The sequence below is a fragment of the Mus caroli genome, chromosome 11, assembly GCF_900094665.2.
Source record: "Mus caroli chromosome 11, CAROLI_EIJ_v1.1, whole genome shotgun sequence".
NCBI lineage: Eukaryota > Metazoa > Chordata > Mammalia > Rodentia > Muridae > Mus > Mus caroli.
This window is the reverse complement of record NC_034580.1, coordinates 111033884-111049502: the sequence shown is the minus strand read 5'-3', so window position 1 is coordinate 111049502 and position 15619 is coordinate 111033884. Positions and strand designations below refer to the sequence as shown.

Sequence of the window (15619 nt, the reverse complement as noted above, 5' to 3'; positions counted from 1 at the left end):
AAAGTCCTGGCCAGGGCTTCATGCCCAGAGGGGAAACAGACCATGGAGCGGTAGCTCCAGAAACAGGCAAGACAGCCTCAAGGTTCCTTCAGGAGCCTGCTGGGCCAGGGAGATAAAACCCATTCAGCAGTCCTTGGGATTAACAAATCCAGACCACAGCAACACAGCTGATGGAGTCCGTGGAACCCTGAGCCAGGATGGGGCTGACCCAAGTCAAGAGGCCACCAACAGAAAGATCTTACTCTCTCCTCGCCCTTTCACATCAGTCCAGCAGCCACGGCCAGGACTGAGCAGAACCCAGCACACCTGACCATGTGCCAGGGCCGAGAAGAACCAAGCGGGGGCAGAAAAGCACAAAGACGAGAAGATGAAAAAGCTGGAGGGAGGCGTTTCCGAGCCCGCCTCTGAAGCAGGCAGAGACAAATGGCCTCTGGTGCTGTGTCGTCCTATTATCTGAGTCCTGTCTGGGGTATTAGTCAGCTCCACCCCCACCATACCACGCACGAAGCAATCAAGAGTAAGGCAGGCCATTCATCTTCTTCCCTCATCCATGGGAAGACAGGAAGAAGGCTGGGCGGAGCCCAACCTGCCTGAGGAGGCTGTCTGAGGAAAGGGTCAACTGTTAACAACATGTCTATCCTGTCACAAAACCCAACATCAACTGTTAACAACATGTCTATCCTGTCACAAAACCCAACCCTTGCCTGTATGTACCTCACTGGCGTGGAGTAAGGCCGAGACACGGGAAGTCTCCGGAACGCAAGACCTTTGCAGAGTACCCCTCAAACTGCTTAAGCGCACAACAGACTGCTATCCTGAGCCTGGAGGCCCACTCCATGCCACCCGTGACTCTGTGGCTAAGACCTCACTCCTGAGCCAGAGGGTGGCAGAGAGCAGGACTCTTCTCTGAACAAAGGGCTGAGCCCGGAAAGAAAGGAGTTTGAATGCTTTCCGCCATTCACGCTGGCCTTGTGTGCCCCAGGCGGGGAGAGGGCACTCACCAGATAGATTCGGTAGACATCCACCCGGCGCAGGCGGCCCCAGCACAGATCAGTGTCGTTGTATCTGGCGTCTGTATCCACGCCGCAAGACTCATTTCCGGAGACGCTGCTGAAGAGAGTAATGGCAAACTGGGGCTCAGCGTGGGCAGGGAGTGACAGTGGGGCTTCAGTTCGCACGTCCCACAAAATACCGCTTAGGACAAGCCCCACTTGGTCACGCAGCACAATGGCTCACAAGTCTGGGGATACAGACCGTGCCTTTGGAAGACAGAGGGCACAGCTTGCCCTGTGGTGAAGAAGGGCCCTGGGTGTGACATTCCTTAGGCTGTGGGTTTGTTTAGGGCTGTGCTTCTGTGGAAGCCCCTCTGCCCTGCTAGTGGGGCAGGCCCGTGGGTCTGCAGCCAACCTGAGGACGGAAGATGAGGGGTACTCACCAGGTCACCTGCATGAGGGACACGGGCACCGCGGCCGCGTAGATGGCGAGGTCTCCATACAGGTAAGTAATGATGCAGAAATAGAACAAGTTGACCCCCACTGAAAACAACAAAGTCACAGGTCAGGGAGCCAGAGGCAGACACGTCTGCGTCCTTTTTTGACGCCTGAGTCTTTCTTTACTGCTTCCGCTGTTCTCAGTTCTTCAGGCCATTTGCCTTCTACAAAAAGTGGGGAAAAAAATGACCCCAAATTCCTGTTTCTTATTCTGGCTGGCTAAACTGTGAGGCTGGCAGGAGATGCATCAGCTTGGGACTGGTGCCTGAGAGATTCGTCGAACCTGAAGATCAGAGAGAGGAATCAAATCTACACCGGCAGGCCCAGAGAGATGGCTCAGTGGGTGAAGGCATTTGTCGTCATGCCCGATGGTCTGAGTTCAGTCCCTACAGTCTATGTGATAGAAGGAGAGAAGCAATCTCGGCAGATTGCCATGGGCCTCGCCCCTGGCCTTAGCACACATGCCCCCAACCCCAAACAAAAGAAATAGTGTAATAAACAAAGATCCAGACAGGAGCCCCGGAGAAGCTTAGACATGAGTAGCTGGGGCTAACCCCTAAGGCTAACACGTGGTCCCAGACAACCAGCTCCAGACTCGCATTCAGACTCAGTGCTCAAGCTCAGGATGCCATGCTGCTGGTTTCTCTGAGAACAGGCAGATAAATGAAGTGACAGTTCCCTTCTAATCCTGGTGGCTCAGAACAGCCCACAGGTCCCCAGGGGAAAGCCCGGTACTTGTTAGTCCTAGGCTATGTGAGGTCAGCTATGTTCCTTGGAATCCTGAGAAAAAATGGCCAGGAAAACAGAATTTAAAAAAAAAAAAAATGAACCCACGAAGGCACGGCACGAGCTTTTTAAACATGACAGGTGTCGTATCCTTTCCTTGACACGTCAGAATTGACCTTGATTGGCTTGAAGCTCCTGGGGCTGTCTGTCACTCATGACCCCAGGCTCTAGGTACAGCCCACTCTAGCCCGCCTTTCCTCTCAGATGGCCGATGCCCTCAGTGGGAAGGCATTACTGCCTCCAGCCACTTCCTCCCACCCTCTAACGGCTACAGCGGTGGCTGTTTATGAACTGTCAGCCCTCCTTGATCAATAAAATTTCATTACTAGACACAAAGTAGGAGGATCGATGAACTTCCCGAGAGGACATTAATGTCTGAGCCTGGCATTTCTAATGACAAGGAATGAGTGTGGAGCCCTGGGGAGCCTTTTGTGGAGGGTGCAGCTCTGCCACAGGTGATGGAACAACCTGGTGGTCTAAGATATTGAACAGAGAGGAGCAGGGGTGGGCTCTGGAACTAGAGGTCAGAAACGCTGTCTCACTGTCCTATATGCTCAGGACAGGATGCCCTGACAAAGGGTTACCAGCTCAATGTCCCCAGTGCCAAGCCTGAGAAGCCCTGCAGGAGGTACCAGGGGGCTCTTCAATGGCTGAGGTGGCTCCCACACAAATGGCTAATTTTTATGGAATGTGGGCAGACAAGACAATAAAAACTGCTAGTGCATAACAATCTTAAGAAATCAGGGTGGGGGGCTGGTGAGATGGCTTAGTGGGTAAGAGCACCCGACTGCTCTTCCAAAGGTCCGAAGTTCAAATCCCAGCAACCACATGGTGGTTCACAACCATCCGTAATGAGATCTGATGCCCTCTTCTGGTGCGTCCGAAGACAGACAGCTACAGTGTACTTACATATAATAAATAAATAAATCTTTAAAAAAAAAAAAAAAAAAAGAAATCAGGGTGGGGGCATGGGATTACATGCTCCTGTAATCCTAGCACTGAGGGCGAGAATGGCGGTCAGCCTCGCTGCATCTGTGAGCCCCAGGTTCAGTGCAGGGCCTTCTCTGAAAATATATGGAGGAAAGAGGAGGAAGATGCCTGATATCAGCTTCTACACACATGTATGTCTGTCACGCACATACATAGACATGTAAACAAATAAGAAGGGAAATCAGGACGGGCTACAGAACATATCATCAAGCGAGACGGTTTAGAGCCTGTGTGTGTTCTCCCACTGAAGCGCAGTTGGTTTTTTCCAATGTTGAATTTCGATAATGTCAGTGGCTCCCAGAAGAGGACGCATATGTGCTCTCCCTTGGTGAGGGCCAGTGACAGAAGGGGACACAGGAAAGGCACAAATGTGGCCTCAACACAGCCATGCTGGCTTTGATGGATCACGCAAACCTCTACTAGGCTGGCCCAGAGAGGAGAATGGAGCCCGCTCCAGCCAGCCTGTGCCCACAGTCACCCTTCCTGGACCAATCACCGATCTGCACCTTGGATGGAACACTGAGCGCTTGGTGTTTAGTTCCAAGTCAAGTAGGTTCCCATTTCTGCAATCCTCCCCCGCACTCCACAGCCACACGCAAGACCAGAACTGACAAGAGATGCCCCACTTGGCAAATGGGGAGGCTTTGGCAGAGGGGCATAAGGCCTTCTACGTCAGCTTAGAAAGAAGGGCTTACGGGAGGCTGTGCTCCATACCTGCAGAGGTAGGGACAGCAAAGGTCTATGCACTACTAAGTATTAAGCTCTTTAAACAGCTCGGTTTCCAAAAAAACAAGATTTGCCACAGAGACAGAAATGGCTATCTCTGGCAGATAGTGGCGTCAGGTGGACACCTGCAGGTTGTAGCAAATGCCAGCCAGGAGCAAGCAGAGCCCGGAAGGCACAGTTGCCTCAGCTCTACAGTGCTCCATTATCGCTGGGCGACATCGATGTGGGCTTCTAGCTCCCTCTGCTGGCGACAGGGGGCGGGTGCTCGAGGCAGAGTCTATAGCTGTGGGCCACTGGCTCCTTTAGTTGGAAGGTGAACTAGGACTCCTGACCTGTCTGTACTAGTCAGATGGATAAGCCTTGTTCTTCAGGCTAGTGTGCAGCGAGGAACCCCAGGAAGATAACAGAAAGCTGGCCAGGCCTCCCGGAAAGATGGCTGCTCTGCTTCCACCCACCTGCCCTGCCCTTCAACACGGAGCCCCAGGAGTTTCAGCAAGGGTCGCATGTGCCCGTTCTACACACCATCCCAGAGTGACTGTTACCTTTATTGAAGAACATGGAAGCCATCTGTCCCATTTCCACCCGGTCTGTGATTTCAAAAAGGTTGGCGGATGAGCGTCTCTCTGTGGGGCCGGAACAGACAGGGCGGTGGTTGTTCACCAGAAGAGCCCTGAGGGGGCTGCTTGAACTCTGGGAATTCTCTAGAGCAACAACTGTATCAGCAAGCTGCTTCTTCTCCCCTCAAGCCCGAGTCCTCGCGCTTGCCAGCCAGCTAGGCCATTTTTACTGAGATGCACTTCCCAGCAGGGCTAATCTCCCTTCTAGTATGTCTTGCTTCAAGCATTTGAAGTCTTTTTGATTTCTTGAGTTATTTTGTGTGTATGGTACTTGGGATAAAGTCTGAGCTCAGGGCACACTGGGGAAGTGTATCTATCACCAGCAAGCGGCTCCTCCCCAGCCCCAAGCCTAAAGAGAATCCAGGCACGCTTCTTATGGGGACAGACAGTGCCCCTAACTCTGGCCAGCACAGGATGAGACAGTGAGGTAAGGGTGTGTGTGTGTTTCGGGTGGGGGTAGGGGTGTGAGAGATGAAGCCAGAGACTCGGGCAGATGGATGTAGGCAAACCCTGATTATGTCAGTAACTGTAGAAGGGCGGGAACTGAGGCCCAGAGCTTAGGTAATGTGCCAATCTATACACAGGGGACAGGCGAAGCCAGCAGAGGATGCTCTGCTCAGGATCCCTACTCCACAGGCCTTCTAAGCTGACACTTCAGAGGCCGTCTGCAGGGAAACTCCCCAGGAACCGCTCTACAAAGACAGGGAGCCCTGCTGACCAGCAGCCCAAGACTTACGCACGGACAGGATGGGGCGTTTCTCTGCCCTCTCGTAGTTGTCTTGGCTGAGGAGGTCACTGTCTGAGGCTGTGGATGAGTCTTCGTCATCCTCTTCCTGGGAGACAGTAGGATGGATGAGGAGAAAAAGGGAGGAGAGAGCTGAGCATGCAATGGTAAAAAAAAAAAAAAAACCAGCTGACCCTGGCCCTTGCCTGCTCATTCCTTCCAGAAGGTGTCCCTTGGAGGCTCTGAGTGTCCTGTCACATCAGAAGATAAAGACAGGAGTGTCCCTGGGACAAAGGTTCAGAACGAACGAGTGAGCTCCAGGTGGCTGTGTCAGGGACAGCAGCCACCATGTGTGTCCCTTGAGCTGTATGTGACTACTTCACTGCAGCTAAAACTTGGGGCAGGGCTGACGGGGAGGCCTGCAGAGACTGACAGGGTAAACAGAGGCACTGACTTGAGGACGGGGTGGGGGTGGGGCTAGGGGGGGGTTGAGGGAGTGGGGGGGGGGCAATGCACACACCTTGTGGGTCTCCATCCTCTTCCAGCGGAGCTGGGCATTGGCTGCAGCCATGGCTTCCATGGCAAAGGTGGTTGTCACAAAGCTGAGGGGGAAGCCACATGTTAATGGCATGAGAGTCAGCAGGAAGTACAATCTGACCCAACCCACAAATTCTCAACCACAGCACTCTCTTCTCTGAGAGGTGTTCACCACAGAAATTCTGAGATGGTCCTCCCTGGCTAAAATCCACGGTTCAGGGCCTGCGAGGTGGCTCAGTGGGTCAAGGTGTTTGCTGCCATGCCTGATGACCTGAGCCGATCACTGAGACCCACATGAAGGACGGAGAGAACCATTCCTACACACACACACACACACACACACACTAAATGTAAAGGAGAAATTAAAGTGTCACTGTGTACACCAAATGAGTGCCTTGCCTCAAAGTCACTACCGACATAAGCGTCTATATCCCCTGCACAGGAGAGGGTTATGAAGTCAGGGGAAGGGAGGGTATGCTGGCTGGTTTTCTGTCAACTTGACACAGTTTAGAGTTAGCTGAAAAGAGGGAACTTCAACTGAAAAAGCCCTCCATACAATCCAACTGTAAGGCATTTTCTCAATTAGTGATGAATGTGAGAGGGGCCCTGCCCATTGTGGGCGGTGCCATCGGTGGTCCTGGGCTCTATAAGAAAGCAGCTGAGCAAGCCATGGATGGGGAGCAAGCCAGTAAGCCGAACCCCTCCATGGCCTCTGCGTCAGCCCCTGGCTCCAGGTTTCTGCCCTGTGTGAGTTCCTATCCTGACTTCCTTCAGAGGTGAACAGCAACGTGGAGGTTTAAGCTGAATAAGCCCTTTATCACAGCAGTGGTAACCCCAACGAGGACAGAGGGTGACTGCCCAGGCTGGGGTGGAAGTAGGTGGCACTTAGCTAGGTGAGGCAGTCCTGTTACCCGGAAAGGGCCTGCTGGGGCAGACACAAAACCTGAGGTGGCGGGCTGATTCACAAAGGGGCCTCTTATAGCTTCTAGAAGGACAGCAGGCATCTTTCTCTTGCTGCCAGAACACAGAGCAGTGGCCAACTTTCAATTTTACACTAATGTGAGGACCGTGGGGACGGAGGCTGAAAGTGGACCTCAACTCTGAGATCCAACTCCTGTTCCTTTGGCAGCACCTTCACTTCCTAAATAATTTGGCTCAATTTTAAAATAGTGTGTACTGTCTCTCTACAGGGAGACTGGGAAAGGGTACTAGACGCTTCTCCACAGTCCCAGGGCTGCTGGAACACACTATGCTTCCCTTCACAGTAGACACAGGGTGCCGCCTTTGGCTGCTGCAACCCTGGGCGTGAATCTGCTCAGGCTGACATTTTTCTAAAGACTTTCTGAGGACTACACAGCTCTGTCCCCACACCCTCCAGTACTTACAGCAGCCAGCAGTAAATGCTAAGCCCTACAATCAGGTGGGAAGGGACCTGTGGGGCTGCTCACAGCTAAACCCACATCCCTCCATCAGAGGGTCAAGGACCAGAGGCAGGGCATGAAGCCTGGGGAAGTCCAGGAAGGTTTCTCATTATCTCGCCTAACTGGTCCTTCTAAGGGCTCTGCATTTCCACGCCTTACTGGTAGCGAAACTGAAATCAATCTTAATTAAGGCATATGAAGGCTTCTTACGGTTGTGCAGAGCCAACTCATTGATCACACTCAAACATAAAAGGGTTTAGCAGAGCGGGGCGCGGCAGCCCCTACCTGGGGGGGCCTCCAATAACCGTTCTCCAATCATATGGCTGCTGCCAGTACTGAGCCTTTAAAGGGGACACAGCGACTTGGACAAGAATTCTTGAGCTGCCAGAGCATGAAGTACGTAATGAGCCAACAGTTCACAGTTCAGAGGTTCACCCCCAAGGTTCCCCAAAATAAGTGGTAAAAGAAACCGCAATCTTTGGGTGTGATCCCCTCCCATGAGCCTCTTCTGGGTCTGTTCCCTTCAGCTTTTATCTCTGCTTCGTTCTCTCTACGGCGTTCTTCTCCTCAGGCCTCTGATGTGGTACAGCTCCGTCTCGTACCCCGAACCCCATGCTTCAGTCCCTACACCCCCGGTCCCCATGCCCCCACACTCACAGGCTCTCACACCCCAGGTCCCCACGCCCCCATCTAGGGCCCTACTTAAACCTGCAGTCTCCCCACCTCCCCAACCCCTCTTTTTCTCTTATCACCTTGTAACTTGCTCTCGCTTTATTCTGTGGAAAGCCCCTAACATGGAGGATGGTGTAGGAGAAGCACGCACTCCCAGGGAGATAGTTCTTGGAGGAGTCTCCAAGTTTCTCTACCCCCCCCTTTTTTTTTTGTGCACATGCTTGCGCGGGGACAGGGTGGCATCTATTATGTGGCTAAGCCTGATCTTCCAGTCCTGTTTGTCCTTCCGCTGCACCAGCACTGGGTGGGATTACAGGTGTGCACTGCCCCACCTGTTTTTAAGTTTTATTTATTATATATACATGTATAGCTCTACACACACATATTTGCCTACATGTATGTATGTGCACCATAAAAACTGTACACTGCCCATGGAGGTGAGGGCATCTGATCCCCTGAACCAGAGTTACAGATGGTTGTGAGCCACCATGGGAACCAAACCCAGGTCCTCCTCAGCAAGAGCAACGTGTGCTCTACACTGCTGAGCCATCTTTGCAGCCCCGACTTCCCACTGCTTCAACATGGGTTCCTACCTGGTAGAGGGGGAGGACTTGCCTTGATCTAATTACAGCTTGGGCCACTGTGATGGGACTTCAGACTGACAGGAGAATCCCCAGGAGGAGGCTCTGTCTGCTCTGAAGCACCAGCTGCCAACCCCTTCAGCATCTATCTGGTCAACAAAGCCAGTATTCGTGAAGGCCTGGGCAGGTGGGGTGGACACAAGGCAGGTCCTTAAAAAACTGACTGTCCCATATATGTGTATGTATGTGTGCATGCATATACACATGCATGTGTGTATACATATGTATGTATGGGGAACATCCGCATACGTGTGTGCCTGTAGTAAATTATTTTAAGTAAATCTAAACTGCAAACTGATTCACTAGCTGGCCTTTTCGGTGGTTAGGTGCTGTCTTCTCAGAGAGCAAGTACTGATAGTTAAAGAGATAAAACTCAGAGGAAGGAGTCTAAGAGTCTGTCAGGACTAGCTGGCCACTGCCTCGTGAGACACCTCAGGGGCTTGTCTGTCTTGTCTGTCTGTCTGTCTGTTGTCGTCGTCGTTGTCGTCTCTGTCATTGTCGTCGTGACTTAAGTGCTTAGGGCTGCTGCTCTGTGCTGTTAGCAAAGGCCCTGGTGACCTTTGGATCCACTGTCCTTGCTCTGGGCTACCTAGCTTAAGACACACTTACCTCTATGTGTATGGAAACAGCAATCTTCCTACCCCACAAGAGCTCTTTCCTGTTAATTAAGAGACATCTGGGCTCCCTGGGTGGACTTCTTCCAGTTCTGTCCCCAGCCCCCAAGTGGCAGCCCCCCAACCCCCAACCCCCGCAGCTCTTACCTCATGAAGCCTACGAATACCAGCAGAACGAGGCTGACGAGCCACCCGGCGGTGGCAAAGGCCTTGGGCATGGTGAGCGCACCTGTGCCCACGATGAGGTTAAACATGTACACCAGCCCGACCTGGAACCAACAGGAACAACGTTCAGCCAGGGGATCAAATGACCTAAGGACGGCTCTGGATGACATCACAACTGTGAAAGCCTTCCTGGGTCTTTTCCGGGGAGATAGGGAGGGATGGCACCTGAGTCCTAAGGAACCATGATCTGTAGCCAGGTGTTGGGAAGCCACGCATTTGCCTGCACACCCAGAGGACAACAGCTCCTCGGTCTCCATTCTTATCAATTTCGGTCTGTTCAACCTGGCTGGGGCTCCTTGAAGACAGAGTACCGCGGGCAGGGCACCGAGCGGCACAAGGCTGAGCAGGCCTACTGACCTCAGAGAACGTCTCAGAGGTGGCCCATCTTCTTCTGTACCAGCTCTTGCCACTGTCCACTGAGCGGTGATATCCACATACCTATGTCCTTCTTTCTGTACCAATTGTGGTTTTTTTTGTTTTGTTTGTGACAAAGCCTTATTATGTAGTCCTGTCTAGCCTAGCATTAGGTAGCCCAGGTTGGCCTTCAACTCATGGCAATCTTTCTGCCTCGGCCTTCCAAGTCTTAGGATTACAGTCGTGCATTACCACAGTTGACTAGCAAGTTCAGGATTTAAAACAACAGCAAAACCAATTGGGCCAGAGAGCTGGCTCAGTGGGTAAAGGTGCTTGCTGCCAAACCTGACAACCCAAGTTCAAGTCCATGGACCCACTGACTCCTGCAAGTAGTCTTCTAACCGACGCCCATGAGTACATGCATGTGCACATACTTATATAAATAAATAAAAATATAAACCCTGACACATAGCTCACATGCTACAAAATTAAAGTCGGAGGACCCCACTGGACCCTGCTCAGGTTATCTTGGGCTTGGTACTACACCTCTGGCCTTCTGAACTGTAAGTCTGGCTTTTTACAAGTGACTGTGGACAGCAGACACATTCTTAAAGTGGCTGGGGTCAGTTTCTTCACTGGCACTTTGAAGCCAGTGTGTACCTGGCTAGAGTAAGTTAGCTAGCTCAGCTCACCCCTCATTTAGCCATTCCTGAGCCTCTGGCCTGCACAGTGCTTGGAGATGTGGATTCAATGGGACTAGACAGACACACCCCTTCACCTGATAAAGCTGTGGACCACAGAGGGGAGAGACAATGAGAACAGAGACACAGATTACAGTGAGAGAGCAGGAGGAGGAAGAGAAGAACTGTGGCTTTGTTGCAAGAGATAAGGTAAAGAGCTTTAGGTAAATGGCGCTCAGCTGGCTCGCTCTTGCAATGCCAGCATTTGGGAGTCTAAGGAGAGAGGAACTTGGATCTGGCCAACCTAGGATTCACAATGAGATACTTTTGGAAAAAGGAAGAGGAAGAGGAGGAAGAGGAGGAGGAGGAGGAGGAGAAGGGGAGGAGGAGGAAGAAGAGGAGGAGGAGAAGGGGAGGAGGAGGAGGAGGAGGAGGAAGAGGAAGACCGATCCCCTTGAGCCTGTGTCACCGAGGAGAGAACCAACTCCCCAAAGTTGTCTTCTGACCCCCACACGTGGGCTGTGCTACCCATCTGCTCTATGTGCCTCCCCCTTCACAAGGGAGTAAGGCCAAGGGGAGAGACTTTCAGCTACAAAGGCTTAGAGTGGGAGAAATGGGGGGGAGGGGGAACACAGGGCCTTGAACATGAGGTTCAAGGAAACACTGGGACAGATGGACTTTATGAAGAATTACTCATGCTACGGCCAGACAAACCAATAAATGACAGCATGGTGAGGGCCCTGAAGAAGAGTCCGGTTCCCCATGGCATGAGAGGGGGGTGTCTTATAGCTTTTAGGAATGGGGACAATTCCACAGTGTGGTCTGCAGCCAGGCTCTCTACCTGCTACGCTGCAGGGAAAGGGAAATGTGTGGATACCCTCTTGTCCTCAGGTGAGAGACCCTGGCACCTCAAAGTCTACTAGCTAGGGGTTCACGATGTCTGGATCTATGTGAGGGGAGGACCCCTTCGGGAGCTGTGTTCTGAGCAATTGCTGGACTCTGACATCACCTTCTTACAGGTGTGCGTAGGGCTTTCTGGCAGCCACACAGCGGCTGTGGTCGGTCAACCAAGCCACAGAGGACACAGGCTCTTGTGGAAGTGATGGAGGTGTGATAGTTTGAGGGTTGGAAGCAGGGGTGACAGGCCAAGACAGTGCAGAGGTTCCTCCATCTTGCATTCTTGCTGAGCTAGCCTCAGGTTTAACAAGAATCTGATCTCCTTGATAGAGAATTCCAGGGAAAACCATGTAATTCTCTTCTAGGAACCAGAGGTCAGGATGGCCTACGTTATCTTAGCCTGTTTGTGCGGAACCTCCTCCAGATAACCGCTTATCTTAGCGTCTTAGTGTCTGTTAATACTGCCTGCTTCAAACTGCTTACCCTGCAAAGCCCTCACCCCCAAACCCCCAGCTGATGAGCAAGATGTCTGGACAAGGTCTCTGTCCTTTAAAATCCCATGACCTGGACACTTGGGGTCACACCTAGGTCCCTGTCCTTTGTCATATTGTCACCTCCTCTCACCTCTGGGGTCTGGTCCCCGTCAGCTGGCATAAAGACTTTTAATTGGCTATACACTGTGTCTGAGGGGCCATCTCTGGTGGGCTCCCCATAGGCACTGAGAACAGACCCCAGCGGACCCCGACATCTAGATTCTGAACAGCTTTACTCTCCGCCTAACACTTTTAAGAGAAACACTAAGCAGGGGTAGGAACTTCTGAGAGGCTTCTCACGATGGAAGCAAGGCAAAGAACTTTAAGAACATGACATAGGCTGGAGAGATGGCTCAGTGGTTTAGAGCACAAGCTGATCTTCCAGAGGACCCAGGTTCAATTCCCAGCACCCACATGGTGGCTCACCACTATCTGTAACCCCAGTTCCAGGGGATGTGACACCCTTCTCACAGACATACATGCAGGTAAAACTCTTAAACATAGAAAATAAAAATAAAATTACTTAAAAAAAAAAGTAAGACTAGGCAAAAACTTTATGGGAGAATTAATAAGTATAAGAAGCATTTGTAGAAGCCAGGCACAGCACTTAGGAGATCTGAGCTCAAGGCCAGCCTGGTCTATAGAATGAGTCCTAGGACGGCCAGGGTTACACAGAGAAACCCTGTCTTGAAAACAAACATTTGTCTGGTTGGGGAGATGGCTCTGTGGTTAAGAGCACTGGCTGCTCGTCCAGAGGACCTGGGTTCCACTCCCAACACCATGTGATGGCTCACAACCATCTACAGATTCAGTTCATCTGACCACCTTTTCTGGCTTCTGTAGGAGCTACAAGCATATTATGCACATATATACATTCAGGGAAAACACCTAACAATTTTTGATTAAAAAAAAAAAAGGAAACTAGGAGACAGACTTCTATCTAGAAGCTGTTTGTCCTGCTTTGCTGCTATTTTTAGGTCCGGAGTAAACACTGTGTGTCCACTGGGAGCTCAGCAGTGCAAGGCTGGGATCCTGTGCCATCTGAGGGCCTCGGCAGTCTGGGCGCATCCTAAATCCTCAGTGACCATGGGTCATGAGGAGCAGACAAAAGGAAGCCACTCTCAAGTCAGCCACAGGCCAGGTCAAGAGGAGCCTTGGAAAGGGAAAAGGAGGTCACATGACAGTGGGGGAGGGGCAGCCTCCTTGGAAGGGTGGCAGAAAGTGGAGGAATGAGGCCCTGCTGTGTTCTCTGAAGATCAACCCACACAAGGAGGCTCACCCTGCTCCTCTGTGTACTGAACTAGGGAAGGCACAGCCCCGCAGCTCTGTGCCCTAGAGAGCTTAGTACAGCGTTCTATCTGCCTGCATCCCCTCCACCAGAAGATACCCAGGACACTCATACACCATCTCTCAGAAGTGTCCCCTCTGATGGCAGTCAAAGGAGTCAGAAGGCAGCAATGGATTTAAGACTGTAGGGCTAAGCCGGGGCGGTGGTGGCGCACGCCTTTAATCCCAGCACTTGGGAGGCAGAGGCAGGTGGATTTCTGAGTTCGAGGCCAGCCTGGTCTACAAAGTGAGTTCCAGGACAGCCAGGGCTACACAGAGAAACCCTGTCTCAGAAAAACAAACAAACCAAAAAAAACAAAAAACAAAAAAACCAACAACAAAAAACAAAACAAACAAACAAACAAACAGACTGTAGGGATGCGGAGATGGCTCATTCATTAAAGGGCTTGCCATGCAAACCCGAGGTTTGGAGTTTACTCTTGAGCACCCACATAAAAACCTGGGTCATGGCGGTACATTACGTTTATCCCCGTACTCAGGAGGAGAAGGCAAGTGCATCTCTATGGATTCGACTCGATGTCAGCCTGGTCTGAATAGTTCCAGGCTATTCTCAAAATAACAAACAACCAAGCCTGGGGGTGGGAGCATGCAAGTGTTACCCCAATACTAGGGAGGTGGGTGCAGGGGGACCCTTGGGACTTGCTGCCCAGCTGGCAAAGCACAGGTTCAGGGCGTGCACTACTCTGGCAGAGGACCAGAGTCTCGTCCCCAGCACCCATGTCAGGCAGCTCACAAGCACCTATAATTCACTTCAGGGAATCTGCAGGAGATCTAACACCCTCTTCTTGCCTACACACAGACACAGATAACACAGTTAAAAAAAAAAAAAAGAATAAATCTAAAGAGACAGAGAAGAAGGGAGAGAAGAAGGAGGGGAGGGGAAGAGGGAAAGTGACAGAGATAGAGACAGAGGAGGGGGTCAGTGTGCCACTGGAGAGATGGATCAATGGTTAGAGCACTTGCTGCTCTTGCAGAGGACCTGGGTTCAGTTCCCAGCACCCACATGACAGCTCACAACCATCTGTAACTCTACTTCTACCGGATCTGATGTCCTCTTCTGGTCTCTGTGGGCCCCAGGCACATGGTATACAGATATACGTGCAAGCAAAATACCCATACACATAAAAATCTAAAAACAATAACCAATTCACACATGTTGGTGCTCACATACACAGACAGACAGACAGACAGACAGACACACAATTGCACCCCAGACTTATTCTTCTAGGATGGTAGAGTAAGAAACCCTGGGCAGTGGTGGTGCACACCTTTAATCCCAGCCTTTGGGAGGCAGAAGCAGGCGGATTTCAGAATTAAGGCCAGCCTCGTCTACAGAGTTCCAGGAGAGCCAGGGCTACACAGAGAAACCCTGTCATGAAAAAAAAAAAAAAAAGAAAAGAAAGAAACCCTAAGGTCATTCAGGAGATACAGTGGTAGTAGGAAGAAGCATAAGACGTGAGGTAACGGCCAGTAAACTCGCAGTGGCCATGACAAAGGCCACGCACAATACCTGTGCAAGCCCAAGCCAGACCAAGTCCCAGCAGAAAGGGGGAAGGAGGGTGTGAAGTCAAGTGAATATTTGGAATTGAAAGCTGCTGAGAGAGAGAGAGACAGACAGAGAGACAGAGACAGAGTGAGTGAGTCAGCAGCCCCTGGTAAGTGACCCAAGCTCCAGTAGGAGGAGGTCACCTGTCCCAGAGTCTATTAGCAGGACAACTGAACTTGATGGCCTTTGGTTTTGCTTTTGTTCTAAAGGGACACAAAGCTGAGTGGGTAGGGAAGTGGACCTGGGAGGTCCCAGGAGAAGAGGTCAGCATGTCCATAGCACACTGCACAAAATTCCCAAGAAACTAATTAAACAGAGCCTTAGGACCTGGAGAGATGGCTCAGGGATGGACACCACTTGTTGCTCTTGCAGAGGACCCTGGTTCAGTTTACAGCACCCACATGGTGGCTTAAAACCAGATATAGCTCCAGTTCTAGGAGATATGACGCCCTCTTCTGGCCTCTGAGGGCACTGCATGCATAAGATACATACATGTATATGTATATATATGTACATATATGTATATAGACACACCTATGCATTTGAGTATATATATATATATATATATATATATATATATACACGCACACACATACGCATGTTTATATACACATACACACATATATGAATTCCATACATTCGTACACACAAAAATCAAATATTTAAAAGACAACAAAGACCTATAAGAAGATGGCTGCGCCGGGCGTGGTGGCACACGCCTTTAATCCCAGCACTCGGGAGGCAGAGGCAGGCGGATTTCTGAGTTCGAGGCCAGCCTGGTCTACAGAGTGAGTTCCAGGACAGCCAGGGCTACACAGA

General features: G+C 51.2%; 1 protein-coding gene across 3 annotated transcripts in view; it reads right to left on the bottom strand.

Moving 5' to 3' along the window:
* The window catches only part of Tmem104 (transmembrane protein 104), a 58864-nt gene that overhangs the window by 40889 nt on the left and 2356 nt on the right, over window positions 1–15619 (bottom strand). For all 3 annotated transcript variants that reach the window (XM_021175718.1, XM_029483317.1, XM_021175719.2), the window contains exons 3-8: window positions 9366–9487; window positions 5854–5935; window positions 5346–5442; window positions 4535–4615; window positions 1436–1535; window positions 1002–1110 (exon numbers count right to left, since the gene is read on the bottom strand). In XM_021175718.1, the coding sequence (XP_021031377.1) occupies window positions 1002–1110; window positions 1436–1535; window positions 4535–4615; window positions 5346–5442; window positions 5854–5935; window positions 9366–9487 (591 nt within the window). The remainder of the gene's footprint in view (window positions 1–1001; window positions 1111–1435; window positions 1536–4534; window positions 4616–5345; window positions 5443–5853; window positions 5936–9365; window positions 9488–15619) is intronic.